At 38.0% G+C, this 17,060-nt stretch overlaps 1 protein-coding gene across 6 annotated transcripts in view; it reads right to left on the bottom strand.

Moving 5' to 3' along the window:
• RHBDD1 (rhomboid domain containing 1) overlaps positions 1–17,060 on the bottom strand; it is a 526,647-nt gene that overhangs the window by 141,407 nt on the left and 368,180 nt on the right. For all 6 annotated transcript variants that reach the window (XM_053710028.1, XM_053710024.1, XM_053710023.1 and 3 more), the window contains 2 exons: positions 16,516–16,601; positions 14,274–14,327 (listed from right to left, as the gene is read on the bottom strand). In XM_053710028.1, the coding sequence (XP_053566003.1) occupies positions 14,274–14,327; positions 16,516–16,601 (140 nt within the window). The remainder of the gene's footprint in view (positions 1–14,273; positions 14,328–16,515; positions 16,602–17,060) is intronic.

The raw sequence follows: 17,060 nt of genomic DNA, 5'->3' as shown, positions 1-17,060 counted from the left end.
ATTGATACCTAGTGGGTCACAGATCATCTTAACCTATTGGCGAAGCTCAGTGGGAACTGAAACTATTCCGATTGGCGACTTTGGCGGCACATTGGCTGCTGACCGCACGTGTAGTCTCCTCAATCGGCTCGTGACTGCATGTGTAGTCAGTGAGTGGGATAGCAATGTGAGCAGTAGTCAGTGCAACTTGCAGAGCTCTGAGGGCAGCTAGCTCCCAGTAGTGCATTGCGGTTCCTGCTCTTGATATATGGATAGGAAGTGGAAGCTTAAAAATACTTGATGATGAAATGCGAGTGTCTTTATCTAATATTCCAGAAAATATTCAGAAACTGTGTTCATCCCATCAACCTCATACATCCCAGTAAAATAGTAAGTAGCTATTGGTGGTATTAAACTTTTTTTTAATTCTTGCACATACATACTGCTACTTGTAAATACATTTTGTTATTATATCATTTATGTATGTGTCCGTATTTCTTAAAACAAGTTAGTTTAACCTCCTGTTTGCTAGTACAACTGAATTACTGTGTCCCAAAATTATGTAGGCTTAAAAAGTGTGTCACCAACATAAAAAGTTTGGAAAGCTCTGTTCTAAGGCCTTGAAGGCCGCCTCTTATCTGAATTCATTTTACATTTCTTTCACCACTATAGGGTGTTAGTGCATGTATTTCATATAGATAACATTGTGCTCATGCACGTGAAGTTATTTAAGAGTCAGCACTAATTGCCTGAAATGCAAGTCTGTCAAAAGATCCGAGATAAGGAGGCTGTCAGCAGAATCTTAGATACAAGGTAATTACAGAGGTTAAAAGTATATTTCTATAACAGTGTTGGTTTTGCAAAACTGGGGAATGGTAAATAAAGGGATTATCTTATCTTTCTTAAAAATACATTTTTTGGTGTTTACTATCCCTTTAACCTTAGAGAATCAAGATCCTGATGAAAAGGGCATATTGATTTGTGAGCTGGATTCTTTGGAAATGTTTAAAGGATTTACAATAAAATTAATTTGATTTATTATTTGGTTGCTGCAATCTACTGCTTTGATTATATTTATACACCATAATAACAGTAATCAAACAAGCTCTGAAGCCTCCCCTCTTGTGATTACTCTGGATTGACCCTGGCACTCCCTCCATGGGACTGGAGGTAACTAGGTCACTTGATTATGTGATGCTGCGCCTGGAGGCTGGAGACAATGCGGCGAATGTCAGGACGGTTTGAAAGCCTTGTGGTCTGTACCAGAAATGCAGCAAAAGAATAACAGCGACTAAAAAAAGCTTCTGGCGTTTGGTTTCCCACTGTGTAGTGGTCCAGTCACAGAGCTATATAGAATGAGGTATGTCTTGCACCACAAGTGTCTAAAGGGGGTATGTGTTTTTATTTACTTACAAGAGGTGGATCTGACTAAAGTTGTTTGTCATCAAATAGTGAACCCTTTTTTTTCTGAACAACAAAGAGGAAAAGACCTAGGAGGGCAACTGGATATCTGAACCAGATCTGCAAACCAGACCCAGGGAGGTCAAACTAAATAAACCAGGATACTAGCCTGATCTAAGTAATCACTCTGGGAAGAAGAACCAGAGGAGGAAAAATAAAAGCCAGTCAAAACAACCATGAAGCTACCAAAATAACCACAAACTCCTCTGAGGTTCCTTGGACCGTATATAGAATCTGAGAAGTTTATTATATAACCAAAATACCATCAGATCTATCTATGAAAGACCCCAAAGATCCACTATCTGAAAGAAAACATCCAAATAGAGACCACTCCCCTGGATGTAGTGACTGTCAACATCCCAGTTGTTCACTCCTGGAACATGGGCTGCAGAAATCAGGCAACAATTGGCTTCTGCCCAGGAAAGAATTTGAGACTATGAGTTCCCCCTTGATGATTGATGTATGCCACTGCTGTGACATTGACTGAAAGAAAACAGAGCTAAGATTCCTTTTTCTACAGAGGTCAACTCTGAAGGACTCAGAAAATTGCAGTAATTAGCAACCTCCTCTCCCGAGGAAACCAAACTCCTTGTGCCCTCAGAAACCCCCAGATGGCCCCCCAATGTGAATGACTTGCAGCCGAAAAGATCACAGTCTAAATAAGAAAAGCAAAAGAAGGCCCCTGAATAAAAAGATGAAGAAGCAGCAACCCAGACAGGGACTAACTCATCCTGTGATCTAGATAAATCATTTAAAACAACGGAGTATGAAATATGCACCATTGCTTAAGTATACAAAGCTGAAGAGGCTTTGAGTAAAAACAAGCAAATAGAAAAGCATATTATGCAGCAAGCATGAGACCAAATACCTCCATACAAAAGAGCAACCTAGAGAAAAGAAAGATCCTGAAGATTTAGACAAGCTGTCACTAGCTTCAACCTTCTTATATCTATCAAAGAGAGATTAATGAAAACAGAATCTATCTGAACTCTGAGAAAAACAAACCTTGTCTGAGAAACAAGATAATTTTTCCAACCGTATTGTAACAGAAACAACAGTATGTAAGAGAAACAAAGCAGAAACAAGATATCGACCAGGTAAGAAAACGTTGCAATACCCTTTTATCAATCACAGACAAAAGGGTTCCCAGAACATAAAAAAATATTCTGGTAGAGCAAAAAAATTTAAATGCTTGTCTAGAAAGGCAAACCTTAAAAATAAATAATGTTCCCTGGCCTAAACTGAAGTTCATATTTTAAAAATTGGAATTCTGACAAACTTGTGCAGACCTTAATGATCTAAAAAACTGGTCAGAAAGTGTCTTTCCTTTTTGGAAGAATAAAGAGTTTTGAATAAAATCCCATTCCATATTCAAACAGAAAAACAGGAACAATCACTCCCATAGATTCTCAATCCAAAAAGGTATTCACAGGAATTAGTAGCATAGGACAGAAAAACCTTCCTATGAGAGGCCTAATTCTGAATCTACTTGATAACTCTGAGAAACTATACTTCAAACCCGGGATTCTGAACAGATTATAAATGAAGCCTCCAGAAAAAGGTGCAACTTGCCCCCTACCAAAATGTCTGAATCAGGGACCATACCTTTATGCAGCATTGGAAAAGGGAGTAGATTTTTTTGGACTGCTTAGACTTGATCTAGATCTAGTTAGGCTTCCAAGCAGAGCCAAAGGAACCTTGTTTCTGAGAGCAGAAAACAGACTTCTGTTTCCTGCTCTAAAAAAAAAAAAGGTGAAAACTATTTGAAGCCCAGACTCCTGTCCTAAGGAAGAAAACCTTTCTAGCATTCTGTCAGGGTTTTGTTAGGACTAAGTACTGTTCCTTTAAGTCTTGATTACTTTACCCCTATTTAAGGCCCCTCCTCACTCTAATCTATGCTTGGTAATTTGTTGCACTTGATCTCCTCAAGAGCCTGTGAAGACACCTAGCCTATCCCTGCAGCTCTGCTCGGATCTTTGTTTCCCTTACTCACTAGGTTGTGAGTTCTCCTGTCAAAAGACCCTGTTCGTTCATCAAGGTATTTGGGGACATACCTTCTCTACCCTCCTTGAAAGATTGAAGCTGTTTCTTTTTGCCGGTTCCCCTGCTGATCCGTTCAGCGTGTGACGTCAGACCCGGCATCCGGTCCTGCAGATTCAGCGTGTGCTCCTCTCTCATCGCAAGCTGTGTTTTCCTGTCGCAGCACCATAGCTAACTCTACTAAACTTACCTGGTATTTCTCCGGATCCTGGTCTGTATATGTTACTTATTTACTGTCAGTATTATACTTGCCTGTGTACTTGTACTACGGACTGCCATATACACATACTAAAAACTGCCTACAGGTGATATACAGACTTCCTCCCAAGAGACTTGCTTATAGCGCTTAAGGGCAAATATTCTCAGTATCGATTCCTGTGTCACTCTTCAGTTCAATTCATCTACTGCCAAACTGTCTAATTGTGTATCACCTAATTGAGATATAGACCTCTCCTCATTGTTTGATCTGTATCATATTAAGCACTATATTCATATGTTACCTAAGCTTACAAACTATTCATATACTTCACAAACCAGAGCATTGTGACATTCATCCTGCAACATATATATATCTATATCATGTGTGATTGCGGGTGTGTATGAATATTGTATATATTTTATTTTTGTATGAGATGTGTGTATGAAATTCCTTAAGCCAAAGGATTTCAATTTAATTCAACTGCAAACTACCTTTGCCTATTCTCTGTACACTGCTTACATAACTTCTAAGTTGCGTGAAGGCTCCGTATCTCTCTGTATCCCCACAGAAGAGACCCTCAGTACGATGAGCATAACAGTTAAGTCTTACGGAATTCTAGGTATGGTGTGAGGCTGAGTGGTCCTGCAAGAATAAGGATACTAGTTCACCCATTCAAAGTATATATCATTGCAGTGTTTCACATCCTGACATACTTCCTGACATATTACCAAGCCTGTAAAAAGATAGTGTACTGGTATTCAGCAATATGGATATAAGTGTGTTAGCAAACAGGGTTGGATCCCTAGCCCAGAGCATGGATAACATGATCCAGGGGTTGAGAGAGATACAACTGGAGAATCAAAATATCAGAAAGTTTATAAATGAACATCTTGCTAGCAAACCACCTGTTGCTGAAAGTACATCAGAGCCTGTGGTCAGTCCTCCTGACAAATTCTATGGGGATAGGTCTATGTACAGAGACTTCAGAAATTCATGCACCTTATTGTTTACTTTAAGGCCTAAATCCTACCCCACAGACAGGATTAGAGTCCTAACTGTCATCTCTTTTTTGAGAGGTGAGGCTAGATCTTGGGCTAACGCCTTTTATGAGAATGATGATCCTATCTTAAATTCTCTGGATGCTTTTTTTAGTTCTATGTCCCTTTTGTATGAAGACCACAATAAACAGAGTACAGCAGAAACAAAGTTAAGATCCCTACGCCAAGGGAAAAGAATTGTTGAAGAATATATAACGGATTTTAAAAGATGGGCACCCAATACCTTGTGGAATAACCCGGCACTGAGGAACCAGTTCTGTCATGGCCTCTGTGATGCATTAAAAGATGAGTTAGCAAGAGGTATCATTCCTGAAGATTTGGAGACCCTAATGACTCTCTGCATAGGAATTGATAGAAGACTTAGAGAAAGAAAGTCTGAAAAATCTACTGTCGACTCTAGTACTAAGAAGCATTCTACATACCATTTCTACCCTTCCACTTTGCCATCTAGGTCCACAGATGAACCCATGGATGTAGCTGTTATTCGAGGTCCATTAAAACCAGAAGAGAAAGCCAGACGTAAATTACTCAATTTGTGTCTCTACTGCGCAGAAAAAGACCACACTGTCAGGGACTGTCCTGCACTCCTTCGACAGAAAAAGGGTAAGACACCACTGAGTGAACATGCTCTCAATATGGTTAATAAAGTAACATCACACTTATCACTGCCTCTCTCCTTACAGTGGCATCACTTGAAGATAAATGTGCAGGCCGTAGTTGACTCTGGAGCTTCTGGGAATTTTGTGGATACTGCTTTTGTCATAAATAACAATATCCCACTAATAAAAAAGAGTGTTGCACTGGCTATCCGTTTGGTTGATGGCTCTTTCTTTAGTTCCGGTCCTATTACACACCACACTATCCCTATTACTGTTGTATCAGGTTCAGGTCATACAGAGTTGATTTCTTTTGATGTGCTCTCTACTTCTGTATATCCCATGATACTTGGTTTAAAATGGCTAATTAAACATACCCCTTCTATATCTTGGAAGGATGCTTCTGTTACCTTTACATCACAGTTTTGCAAGCAGTTTTGTTTTGCTTCACATACCCTCTGTCACATAACTGAACATACTCTACCAAAGTGTTATGATGAGTATGCGGATGTATTTGACAAGGTTGAGGCACAGTCATTGCCGCCCCATAGACCTTATGACTGCCCTATAGATCTTATACCTGGTAGTACCATTCCATTTGGGCACATATACCCTTTGTCACAACCTGAGTTGGCTCATTTAAAAGAGTACTTGGATGAGAACTTGAAGAAAGGGTTTATTAGACCCTCTACTTCTTCAGCAGGGGCAGCCATGTTTTTTGTAAAAAACAAAGATGGTAGTCTTCGGCCCATTATTGACTATAGACAGTTAAATAAATGTACAAAGAAGAACAGATACCCCCTGCCTCTCATTCCTGAAATAATTGAACGTTTACAGGGTGCCACCATCTATACCAAACTTGATCTCAGAGGTGCTTACAATTTGATCAGGATGAGGGCAGGGGATGAATGGTTAACAGCTTTCCGTACACGGTACGGACTTTATGAATACACGGTTATGCCGTTTGGGTTATGCAATGCCCCAGCGACATTTCAGTGTTTTATAAACGATGTTTTTCACGACCTATTAGATGTTTGCATTGTCATATATTTAGATGACATTCTTGTTTATTCTGACACTTTTGAGAACCATTTGTCACATGTAAAACAAGTTTTAGATCGTTTAAGGGCTCATCGTTTATATGCAAAGTTAGAAAAATGTATTTTTAACACTAACACTATTTCCTTCTTGGGTTATTGCATTTCACCTACTGGCATTTCTATGGAGTCTAGTAAAGTTGAAGCCATCCATCACCAACTGGCCTACTCCAACTAGCAAGAAAGAAATCCAAAGATTCCTTGGGTTTGCGAATTTCTATAGGAGATTTATTAAGAACTTCTCCCATATTGTCAAACCTTTAACTACTTTAACACGGAAAGATGTTAAATTTCTATGGAATCAGAAAGCTGAGGATTCCTTTACCACTCTCAAAAGCAAGTTCATTTCAGCCCCTATTCTACAATTCCCAGACCCCAGATGTTATTATACGCTTGAGGTTGACGCTTCAGAGTATGCTATAGGGGCTGTTCTCTCACAGAGACCCTCTCAAAGCGAACCCATGCACCCGGTGTCATACTACTCCCGAGTCATGAGTTCCGCTGAAATCAATTATGGCATCGGAGATAAAGAGCTTCTTGCCATTAAATCAGCTCTGGAATTCTGGAGGCACCTTCTCGAAGGTACAACCCATCCTATCACCATATTTACAGACCATCGTAACTTAGAGTATCTGAAGTCCAATAAAACTTTGACTTCACGACAGGTACGATGGAGTCTGTTTCTTTCACGTTTTGATTACGTGATTACCTACCGACCAGGGTCAAAAAATCTTAAGGCCGATTCCCTATCTAGAAAAGACCCTAGACCACCTAACTTGGAAGTTCCACGGTCTATTATACCTCAAGACAGATTCATATGTCTAACAAAGAATTTCAAATCTGCTTTGAAAGAACAACAAAGTCTGGATCCTACTCTAAATCGACTTGATGTAAGTAAACATTCTGATGATCTGTTTTATCATGCCAACCGATTATATATTCCACCAGCTCTCAGGGATGAGGTGATTGCCACTGCTCACGACTCACCCCTGGCGGGTCATCCTGGAGTCCACAGAACTTTGCATCTGCTTATGAGGACTTATTGGTGGCCTAAGATGATTGACACTGTTACTCAGTTTGTTCAAACCTGCCTAGTCTGTACTACTAGGAAACATCACCATATCCGTCCATATGGATACCTTCTATCTTTACCTATACCTGAGAGACCGTGGGTTGACATTGCAATGGATTTTATTGTTGATTTACCACCATCTCTAAATTACAATACCATTTTAGTGGTGGTAGATCTATTCTCTAAAATGGCTCACTTTCTACCTCATAGAGGTCTTCCAACAGCATCAGAAACTGCTGCATTATTCCTGAACAATATAGTAAAACTACATGGTCTACCTGATACAATCACCACGGATAGAGGTACACAGTTTACCTCTAGATTCTGGAATCAGCTTTGTCGTTCTCTTAACATCACTAAAAGACTAAGCACTGCATACCATCCACAGACAAATGGGCAGACAGAGAGGACTAATCAATCATTAGAACAATATCTCCGCTGTTACTGCACATTAGAACAGGACAATTGACATGCTTTGTTGGCAACAGCCGAGTTCGCCCATAATAATTCACTTAATTCGTCTACAAAAACAACACCATTCTATGTGAATTATGGATTCCATCCAACATATAACCCTGTTTCCTTGAGTGACTCCCCTATGCCTGTGGTCACTGAATTGGTGAATACCATTGCTAAAGGATTTGCCTCTTTGAAATTGGTTTTACAGGAAGCTCAAGCTTCGCAGAAATACCATTACGATCTACGTCGTTCAAGACCCCCTGACTACAAAGTTGGTGATAAGGTTTGGTTAAGCACAAAGAACCTCAGGTTACGAATTCCATCAAAGAAATTGGCTGCACTTTATTTGGGGCCCTATGAAATTACGAAAGTAATCAATGCTAATGCAGTGACTTTACTCTTGCCCACTTCTTTAAGGATACACCCAACGTTCCATGTCTCCCTTTTGAAACCCTATGGCATGGTCAGGGGTGAACAGCAGTTTTCATCGCCACCTCCGCAGGGGGGGGATGATATGGAGTATGAAATTGAATCCATCCTGGACTCCCGTTTCCTTCGCAACCAACTTCAGTACCTGGTTAGTTGGAAGGGGTTTGGTCCTGAAGAGGATTCCTGGGAGCCTTGTGCCAATGTGTCTGCTCCTCGTCTTCTGTCATTGTTTCACCGAAGGAACCCCGACCGTCCTGGACCTTGATCCGCTGAGCGGCTCCTTGAGGGGGGTGTCCTGTCAGGGTTTTGTTAGGACTAAGTACTGTTCCTTTAAGTCTTGATTACTTTACCCCTATTTAAGGCCCCTCCTCACTCTAATCTATGCTTGGTAATTTGTTGCACTTGATCTCCTCAAGAGCCTGTGAAGACACCTAGCCTATCCCTGCAGCTCTGCTCGGATCTTTGTTTCCCTTACTCACTAGGTTGTGAGTTCTCCTGTCAAAAGACCCTGTTCGTTCATCAAGGTATTTGGGGACATACCTTCTCTACCCTCCTTGAAAGATTGAAGCTGTTTCTTTTTGCCGGTTCCCCTGCTGATCCGTTCAGCGTGTGACGTCAGACTCGGCATCCGGTCCTGCAGATTCAGCGTGTGCTCCTCTCTCATCGCAAGCTGTGTTTTCCTGTTGCAGCACCATAGCTAACTCTGCTAAACTTACCTGGTATTTCTCCGGATCCTGGTCTGTATATGTTACTTATTTACTGTCAGTATTATACTTGCCTGTGTACTTGTACTACGGACTGCCATATACACATACTAAAAACTGCCTACAGGTGATATACAGACTTCCTCCCAAGAGACTTGCTTATAGTGCTTAAGGGCAAATATTCTCAGTATCGATTCCTGTGTCACTCTTCAGTTCAATTCATCTACTGCCAAACTGTCTAATTGTGTATCACCTAATTGAGATATAGACCTCTCCTCATTGTTTGATCTGTATCATATTAAGCACTATATTCATATGTTACCTAAGCTTACCAACTATTCATATACTTCACAAACCAGAGCATTGTGACATTCATCCTGCAACATATATATATCTATATCATGTGTGATTGCGGGTGTGTATGAATATTGTATATATTTTATTTTTGTATGAGATGTGTGTATGAAATTCCTTAAGCCAAAGGATTTCAATTTAATTCAACTGCAAACTACCTTTGCCTATTCTCTGTACACTGCTTACATAACTTCTAAGTTGCGTGAAGGCTCCGTATCTCTCTGTATCCCCACAGAAGAGACCCTCAGTACGATGAGCATAACAGAATTCTAATAAGTTAAGTCTTACGGAATTCGAGGTATGGTGTGAGGCTGAGTGGTCCTGCAAGAATAAGGATACTAGTTCACCCATTCAAAGTATATATCATTGCAGTGTTTCACATCCTGACATACTTCCTGACATATCCTGACACATTCAGATACAGTAGATAATAAAATCCAAACAACATCTTTTCCTGAAAAGAGAGAGATAAACTTGGATTTATAAACCATATCAGCAGACTAAGACTTTAACAATAAAGTCCTTCTAGAAAGTACTGGCAAAATACTAATTCATAGAAATAAATTCAATTATGTCAACTACAGCAACACAAATGAAAAGCATTAGCACATTTGAGCAATTCCAAAAGGCTCAAAAATCTTCACTAGCAGAATCATCAGAAACTGATGAGAAAGACTAATGAACCAAATGGAAAAAACAACATCCACACTAGCAATAAAAACTGTTGACCTCAAAATATAACCTGCTTGATGAAAAACCCTCATAGAGAGGAATAATAATTTACAATCTAAAGTGTCTAAAAGAACAATCTTCCAAAGGGAAAAAATACACTTAGCCAAAGGTAGAAAAGGACCCATCAACTTCAATATAGGAAGCCAGCAAAGACAAAATTTTCTTAAACCTTACTAAAGGATTAAACAGTTTACCTGGCTTAGCCCATTCTTAGAAACTATCTCAGAGGCAGTATCAGGGACCGGAAAGAACTTTAGGAAATGTAACAATAGGAATATAATTTAAGTCTAAACAAATAACAGACTTAACCTCAGCTACTTCAGGATCCTTAACCTCTAAAGTAAACAAACATGTTCAACTTTAAACAGAAAAGAGAATGTCTCTAAAAGATAACCAGAGGAAGACCCTTGATTGTTAGAGAAAACCTCTCCCTCTGAAGGTTTAGCAAATCCATAAACAGAAACATTAATCTAAGCAGGCTCAGAGCTAGTAAAAGGTAAATTATGAACTGACCTTTTATGCTTATTTGAAGGTGTCATAGCTGACAACTTATCAGATACTATAAAGCAAATAAAGTCCTTCCGGCAAAATCTGAAAGGAACAAACAAAAGAGCAATAACACCTTTATGTCAGGATGCCAGGAATCAGACTGAGACGAGAAGTGCAAAAATAATCACACCTTTATTAATAGCAAAAAAATAATAAAAAGTCCACAATTCAAATAACAAGCCAGGAATCAAAACCAGAGCTGGTAGTCAGACGAGCCGAGTCAGGAGCCAAAGCGAATAGTCAGACAAGCCGAGTCAGGAGCCAAAGCGAGTAGTCAGACGAGCCGGAATCAGGAACAAGGAGAACAACAGAGCAGAGATCAGGAACCAGGAGGGATGTCAGACAGCCAGGTAATACACAGGAGCTCTCACAAACAGGTCTGAGACAATGCAAGGGCAAAGCATACTGAACAGAGGCCCTTTAAATAATAAGTGATGACATCACAATTCTGAGACTGCATCCTGTCTCACATGGATGATGTACACCAGTCTGGCCATAAAAGGAAGTGCAGGAAATAAGCAGCATCACACAGTATGCACCAAAGTCAGCAAGAGAGGTGAGTAAAATGGCTGCCAGCAGCACATGGCAAACAAAACAGGGAAAATCCCTGACACTTTAGAAGCAAGAACAGCATTAGAATGATCAAAATGCATTTACACATGTGTAGTATCAATATGCTAGAGGTAATACATCAGCCAGCTTACAATAAACACATGTAACACTGATAGAAAAGTGTTCAAAGGGCTAAGCTTCTAAAGTAGGTTTAGGGAAAGAATCAGAAGGCTCTATAATGGCAGAAAGCTATAAAAGTAGTAATATGCATAAAATATAAAAACAGAGATATGCCCACAAAAAACTCTAGAAGAAAGGGAAAATACTTACCCCTCTAAAAGCAGCTCTTTTTAGAAAACATACTAGGGAAAAGTGTGCTAATCCGACATGCAGGATAAAGCACTATGATACAGAGGCAACACATCCTACCTACAGATAGAGCACATAAGAAAAGAGGGAGCGCATGCATTAACCAAGATTGGATAAAGAGCGCGCCAATTATAAAAATAATCTGCGTGCGAATACCCGACATGTGTTATCTCGAGACACCTACATGTGTTATCCAGACGCGCCTGCCGGAAAGCCAAAATGTGGGAAAAACAAGAGTGACCTATGCGTGCAGAAATAATAATAATAATAATATGTATATATATATATATATATATATATATATAGTAGCAAGTGGTGAAGGATCCAAACGGATGGGTTCCATATCCAGCAAAAACTTTACACAGCAGGCACACAGCAGGAATTTATAATCCGTTTAAGGTGTAAATAACCAAACGTTTCAGCCCTCACATGGGCTTTTGACAATAGTAAACATAAGCCAGGACAGACCACTTGCTACTGTTTGTTTATTTAGCAGTGCACCAGGTGATTGCTGATGTGAGGAGTGCCGTTTCCACTACGCTCTTTATATAAATAACTAACCCAAAAGGCTTAGAGAATGCCAAATAATAAAACTACTACCTACCAGAAGACACTCATCTACTAATGAAACCAGTAATAAGCGAACCAAACCAGTGCTGAAACATATCAGCTGAGGATATGGAATATTTGTATACTGAAGACCCAGCAGACGGAGGTAAAGGACAGGTGGAAGGCTTGAGTCTAATTTCCCATGAGGTGAAAAACGAGTCACTACCCAGACTCCATATACAACACTCTGAACTCTAAGGGGAAATGGGCCTCAACTCAGTCTGAAAACCCCTCTCACTGAAGAATAACAAGCACAGTGGAGGCAAAGACAATACTGATTTACCAGTGAAGTAGGAGGGCTTTTATAGAGCTCTTTGGGGTTAGGAATCTTTGCCTCCTCCTAGTGGCAGGAAAAAGTAATTCCCAGGAGTAATGGATCATGAACTCTCACCACCTGTATCAAAGAAAACTTTGCAATATACCGTACTTTCATTATTTATTTTGTACTCCTTTCCTGTAATTTAACGTTGATTATTTTCTACTTTCCAATTCCTCTTAGAAGTGGAAGTGAAGACTCAAGGCTTAATCCTACTATATTCTACATTGGTTGCACTCTCTAGTGGCTCGTTTATAACCCTCTTTAATTGGCTTTAGCAGAGAAGGAATCCTAGGTTAGAACCTGAATGCCGAGGCCCACAGAAGGCCTAAACAATTGTCTGGGGTTGCCATGTTGCTTGTTCAAAGTTGGATTGCCTGGTATTTCTGGGCTGGCCTAACCTTACTAAGTGGGATCAGACTGATATACTTCTGTAAAGTTCTTCTCTGTGAAAAGCACAATTGAGCTTAAAGGGACAGTATACTGAAAAATAGTTTTTCGCTTAATGTGTTTACAATTGCTTTTTTTTACCAACTGCAGAGTAAAAAAATTATGAAAATGAGCTTTTTATGTTTTTTTGTGTATATTAAAGCTCTGATTTTGTGTTTTGAAGCCACAACCTAATAAAATGGGTTGAGCTTGTAGCTATAATCAGATCTCATTACTGTATCACATTGTATACATATACCTGCTTCTTTATCTTATATCTGTAGGTATAATCAGATCTCATTACTTTATCACATTGTGTTCATATACATGTGTATTTATCTTATATCTGTAGGTATAATCAGATCTCATTACTTTATCACATTGTGTACATATACATGTGTCTTTATCTTATATCTGTAGGTATAATCAGATCTCATTACTTTATCACATTGTGTTCATATACCTGCTTCTTTATCTTATATCTGTCCATAAAACAATCACCAGTACTTGGAGAGAACAATGGAAAATTAACATTGTATTTACCTTATCTCTGCTATAGCCCACTGGGAGTATAATTTCTTCTGCTGGCTGTGTTTACAAAGCTTATCTATAGCTGGGACCTGCGGCCACAAACTTTCAGAATAGGTGGGGATACCACATGCTAAATCAACTATTTCAAATGCCAATATAAGGGTAAAGGAGCTACTTGTAAACAATTTAATACACTCCAGCAGGTAAAGTGGATCATTGGGAACAAATTAAAGGGGAGAAAAATTTTGAGTAAACTGTCCCTTTAAAGAGGTTGCTCCTAGGTAGTAAATTGCCATAGAACAAGCTAATAAGCTGTTGATCATTCTTGGTAGAGTGCTTCTCTTTCTCTATACAGAAGAACATGGTGACGCCAAATTCCATATGGACACTAAAACTTTGCAATGATTTCCTTAAATACATAAACAACTAATACAATTAAAATATGTATCTACATATTATTCTCAGGGTACTCTTTGTTTTGAATATATCATTCTATCTAGCATTTATTCAGTGTTCAATGCTCCTTTACGTCTGCAACCTTACATATTTTAAAAAAAGTGTTGAAAAACACTGTTATAAAATGATAATAAGGACAATATAAATAATAATTATGGTAATTTACTGGAACATAACAAATAATGTGTAAATAACCCTGTGCACCAATTTAAATAAAAAATCAAATAAACGATTGTATTTATTTTTAGTGTTTATTATTTTAAGTAAACTGAAACATCCTACCAGAATATCTGAAGTTTCTCTGTCTTCCCGGGGAGCTTTCGGTGAAAAGTGCAGCTAAAACACAACAAACAATAATTATTACAATACTATAAAGACTACAATCTAAATAAAGTTTACTCTAAAACACCCATTTAACAAATCTAAATTGATAGAGCATAACTGGTGATATAGTAAGGTGTGAATTTTAGTCAATAAGTACAAGAATTGGTATCAACGTAATGAAAACCAGTGTAATAAATAAAATAAAATGTCAGCAACCGGAAATAACCAAAAGTAGTAAATTGTTAGTGTTTAAATGACAAAACAGTACAGAATAACCTTACTTTAGTTTTAGCACCGATTACTAATCAGGGAAGATCTGCAGATTAATCACAATATCTAATGCTATTTGCTTAGATACATGAATTGTGCCTTTTTGGAAATCGATGTTAGTTCACAGCATATCAAAATGGGGATAAGGGGAAAAGGAATAGAGGTTTTAGGGGCACTATCATCCACTGTAAAATATATACCTTTATTAATTTTATACCATTAAAACAATTCAGGTTTTGGAAAACTTAGATTCGCAGCTAATGGGGTATATCCGAAAATTAATATATTAATTAGACCTCACTTTAGTTTTAGCACTGATTACTAGTCTGGACAGATCTGCAGATTAATCACAATATCTCATGCTATTTGCTTAGATATATGAATTGTGCCTTTTTTAAATTGGTGTTAGTTCACAGCATATAACAGCAATTAAGCTCATGCAAAATCCATTTATCATTGTAATTTTGTTAGAATTAAAGGGACAGTTCTACAAAATTTGTATTGTTTAAAAAACAAAACAAAACAAAAAAAACGCCTTTACTACCCACTTTATAACATCTAAAACTTAATCTCTTCCTGTTTTTTAGCCCCTGCAAGTCGCCTGCAAACAGAGCTAGTTAATGTGTACCATATAGATAACACTGTGCTCACTCCTGTGGAGTTACATATGAGACTCCATTGATTGACTAAAATGCAAGGGGGCAGTCTGTAGAGGTTTAGATACAAGGTAATCACAGAGGTAAAAAGTATATTAATATAACTTTGTTAGTTATTTAAAACTGGGGAATGGGTAATAAAGGGATTATCTTATCACAATTTTGGAGTAGAATGTCCCTTTAAATAAAAACATCTTAAAATCAAGGATATTACAGAGATGCACGTCTTGAAAAGCATGTAAATTAGCTTGTGCTCTGAGCTTAGCCATCACCATGTAGAATGTTGCAGGGTCCCTCAAATTTCACCATATTTAAGTATGATGGAAGCACTTCAACTTAAGCACAGACATTTTACAGCAAGAAACAGGAAAAATAAATACGTCTGCTACAATGATATTTTAATTTCATTTATTAAATATTTTAGGGGAGTTAAATTCTGAGTTTAACGCCTTTTAGTTTTCTAATGCACACTGCAAAACAACATATCAAAAGCATTAATTCAAGCAAAAACAATACAACTAGCTCCCTGGCGGTAATAACACAAGGAAAATATTAAATTCACATAACTTTAGTAACAGCCTAAACATGTAGTTCTTTAAAGTACAAACTCCTTTTTGTAAGATGTCTGAAATTATTATGGGCATCAGTAATGAAATTTTTCTTCATAAACACAAATAAGAAATGACAAATTACATGAACTGTTAAAGTTAAACAAAATATATTTATGGGCATAATAAACCTTTTCTCTAGAATTTTATAACTGCTTATATTTAATAGATTGTCCCTAGTCATTCACCTGGTATATCATATTCTACAACTATTTGTATTTAATATAACAAATTAAGAATGTTCAGGGCTGATGTGAACCATCTTGAACCAGACATCTCTCAACACTTCAGCGGTGAGATTTGAGTGAAATAATTTCTTATTGCAACGTCTTTAGCCTGTGGGCATTATGATTTATCTGAAGTGAAAATCATTATGTTCTTTAAGCCTCCTTCAGTTTTATAGCAGATTTTTATTACAATAGCATCATGCCAATGGCTGCTTGACTGCCATAAGGTAAGCTTTGTATTCATTATTTTAGAAATAAAATATTAGTATTATATTGAAAGGATTTGTGATGAATGACAAGCAAGTCATTAAACTCACATAAGTAAGTCATTAAATGCACAGGTGTGGCTTATAAAAGAACACATTATTGCCTTCAAAATCTGGTCTTCACAGTAAAAGCAGCTGATCTGTGAAGACGGTTTGTACAGCTGGTTGATTACCTGCTCTTGTCAGAACGGTCTTCAGAGGTCCCTGAGTGTATAACAACCCAATCAAGATACCAGAAAGATGGCCAACGAATGAAGTCCTAGAAACAAATGAAAATAGTATTCTTCTTAATGGGATCATTAATTTAAAATTACGTCTTCCTTAAACTTAGCTTACTGAGGCCTAGTTTCCATTGTTGTTGTAAACTCTATAAACTAGTGGCAACAAGTACTTCCATTAAAGTCTATGGAAATGATTTATGTTAACACAGTTTACAACAGCAATGAAATAGTGCTGAAGATAAGTGAACGCTCCTGAGCATACCACAGTAATCCTCTCATGAAAAGGAGCTAAGTTTCAACAAAGGATGTTAAGAGAGAGAGATAAATTTAGTTTATAGAAGTAATTGTAAAACTGTATGGTCTATCTGAGACAAAGTTTTAATTTTGGCTTCCATGTTCCTTCTATATTTTTTGTTGGTAAAACACAAGAGATTACACAGTGTTTGACAGTGAAATAGCACAACGTTTACAGTCTGTATCTTTATAGAAATGCATAT

The sequence above is a fragment of the Bombina bombina genome, chromosome 4 (genome assembly GCF_027579735.1).
Source record: "Bombina bombina isolate aBomBom1 chromosome 4, aBomBom1.pri, whole genome shotgun sequence".
NCBI classification, from domain to species: Eukaryota; Metazoa; Chordata; class Amphibia; order Anura; family Bombinatoridae; genus Bombina; species Bombina bombina.
The sequence above is the reverse complement of the archived record's forward strand: the minus strand, read 5'-3'. Positions and strand labels throughout refer to the sequence as shown.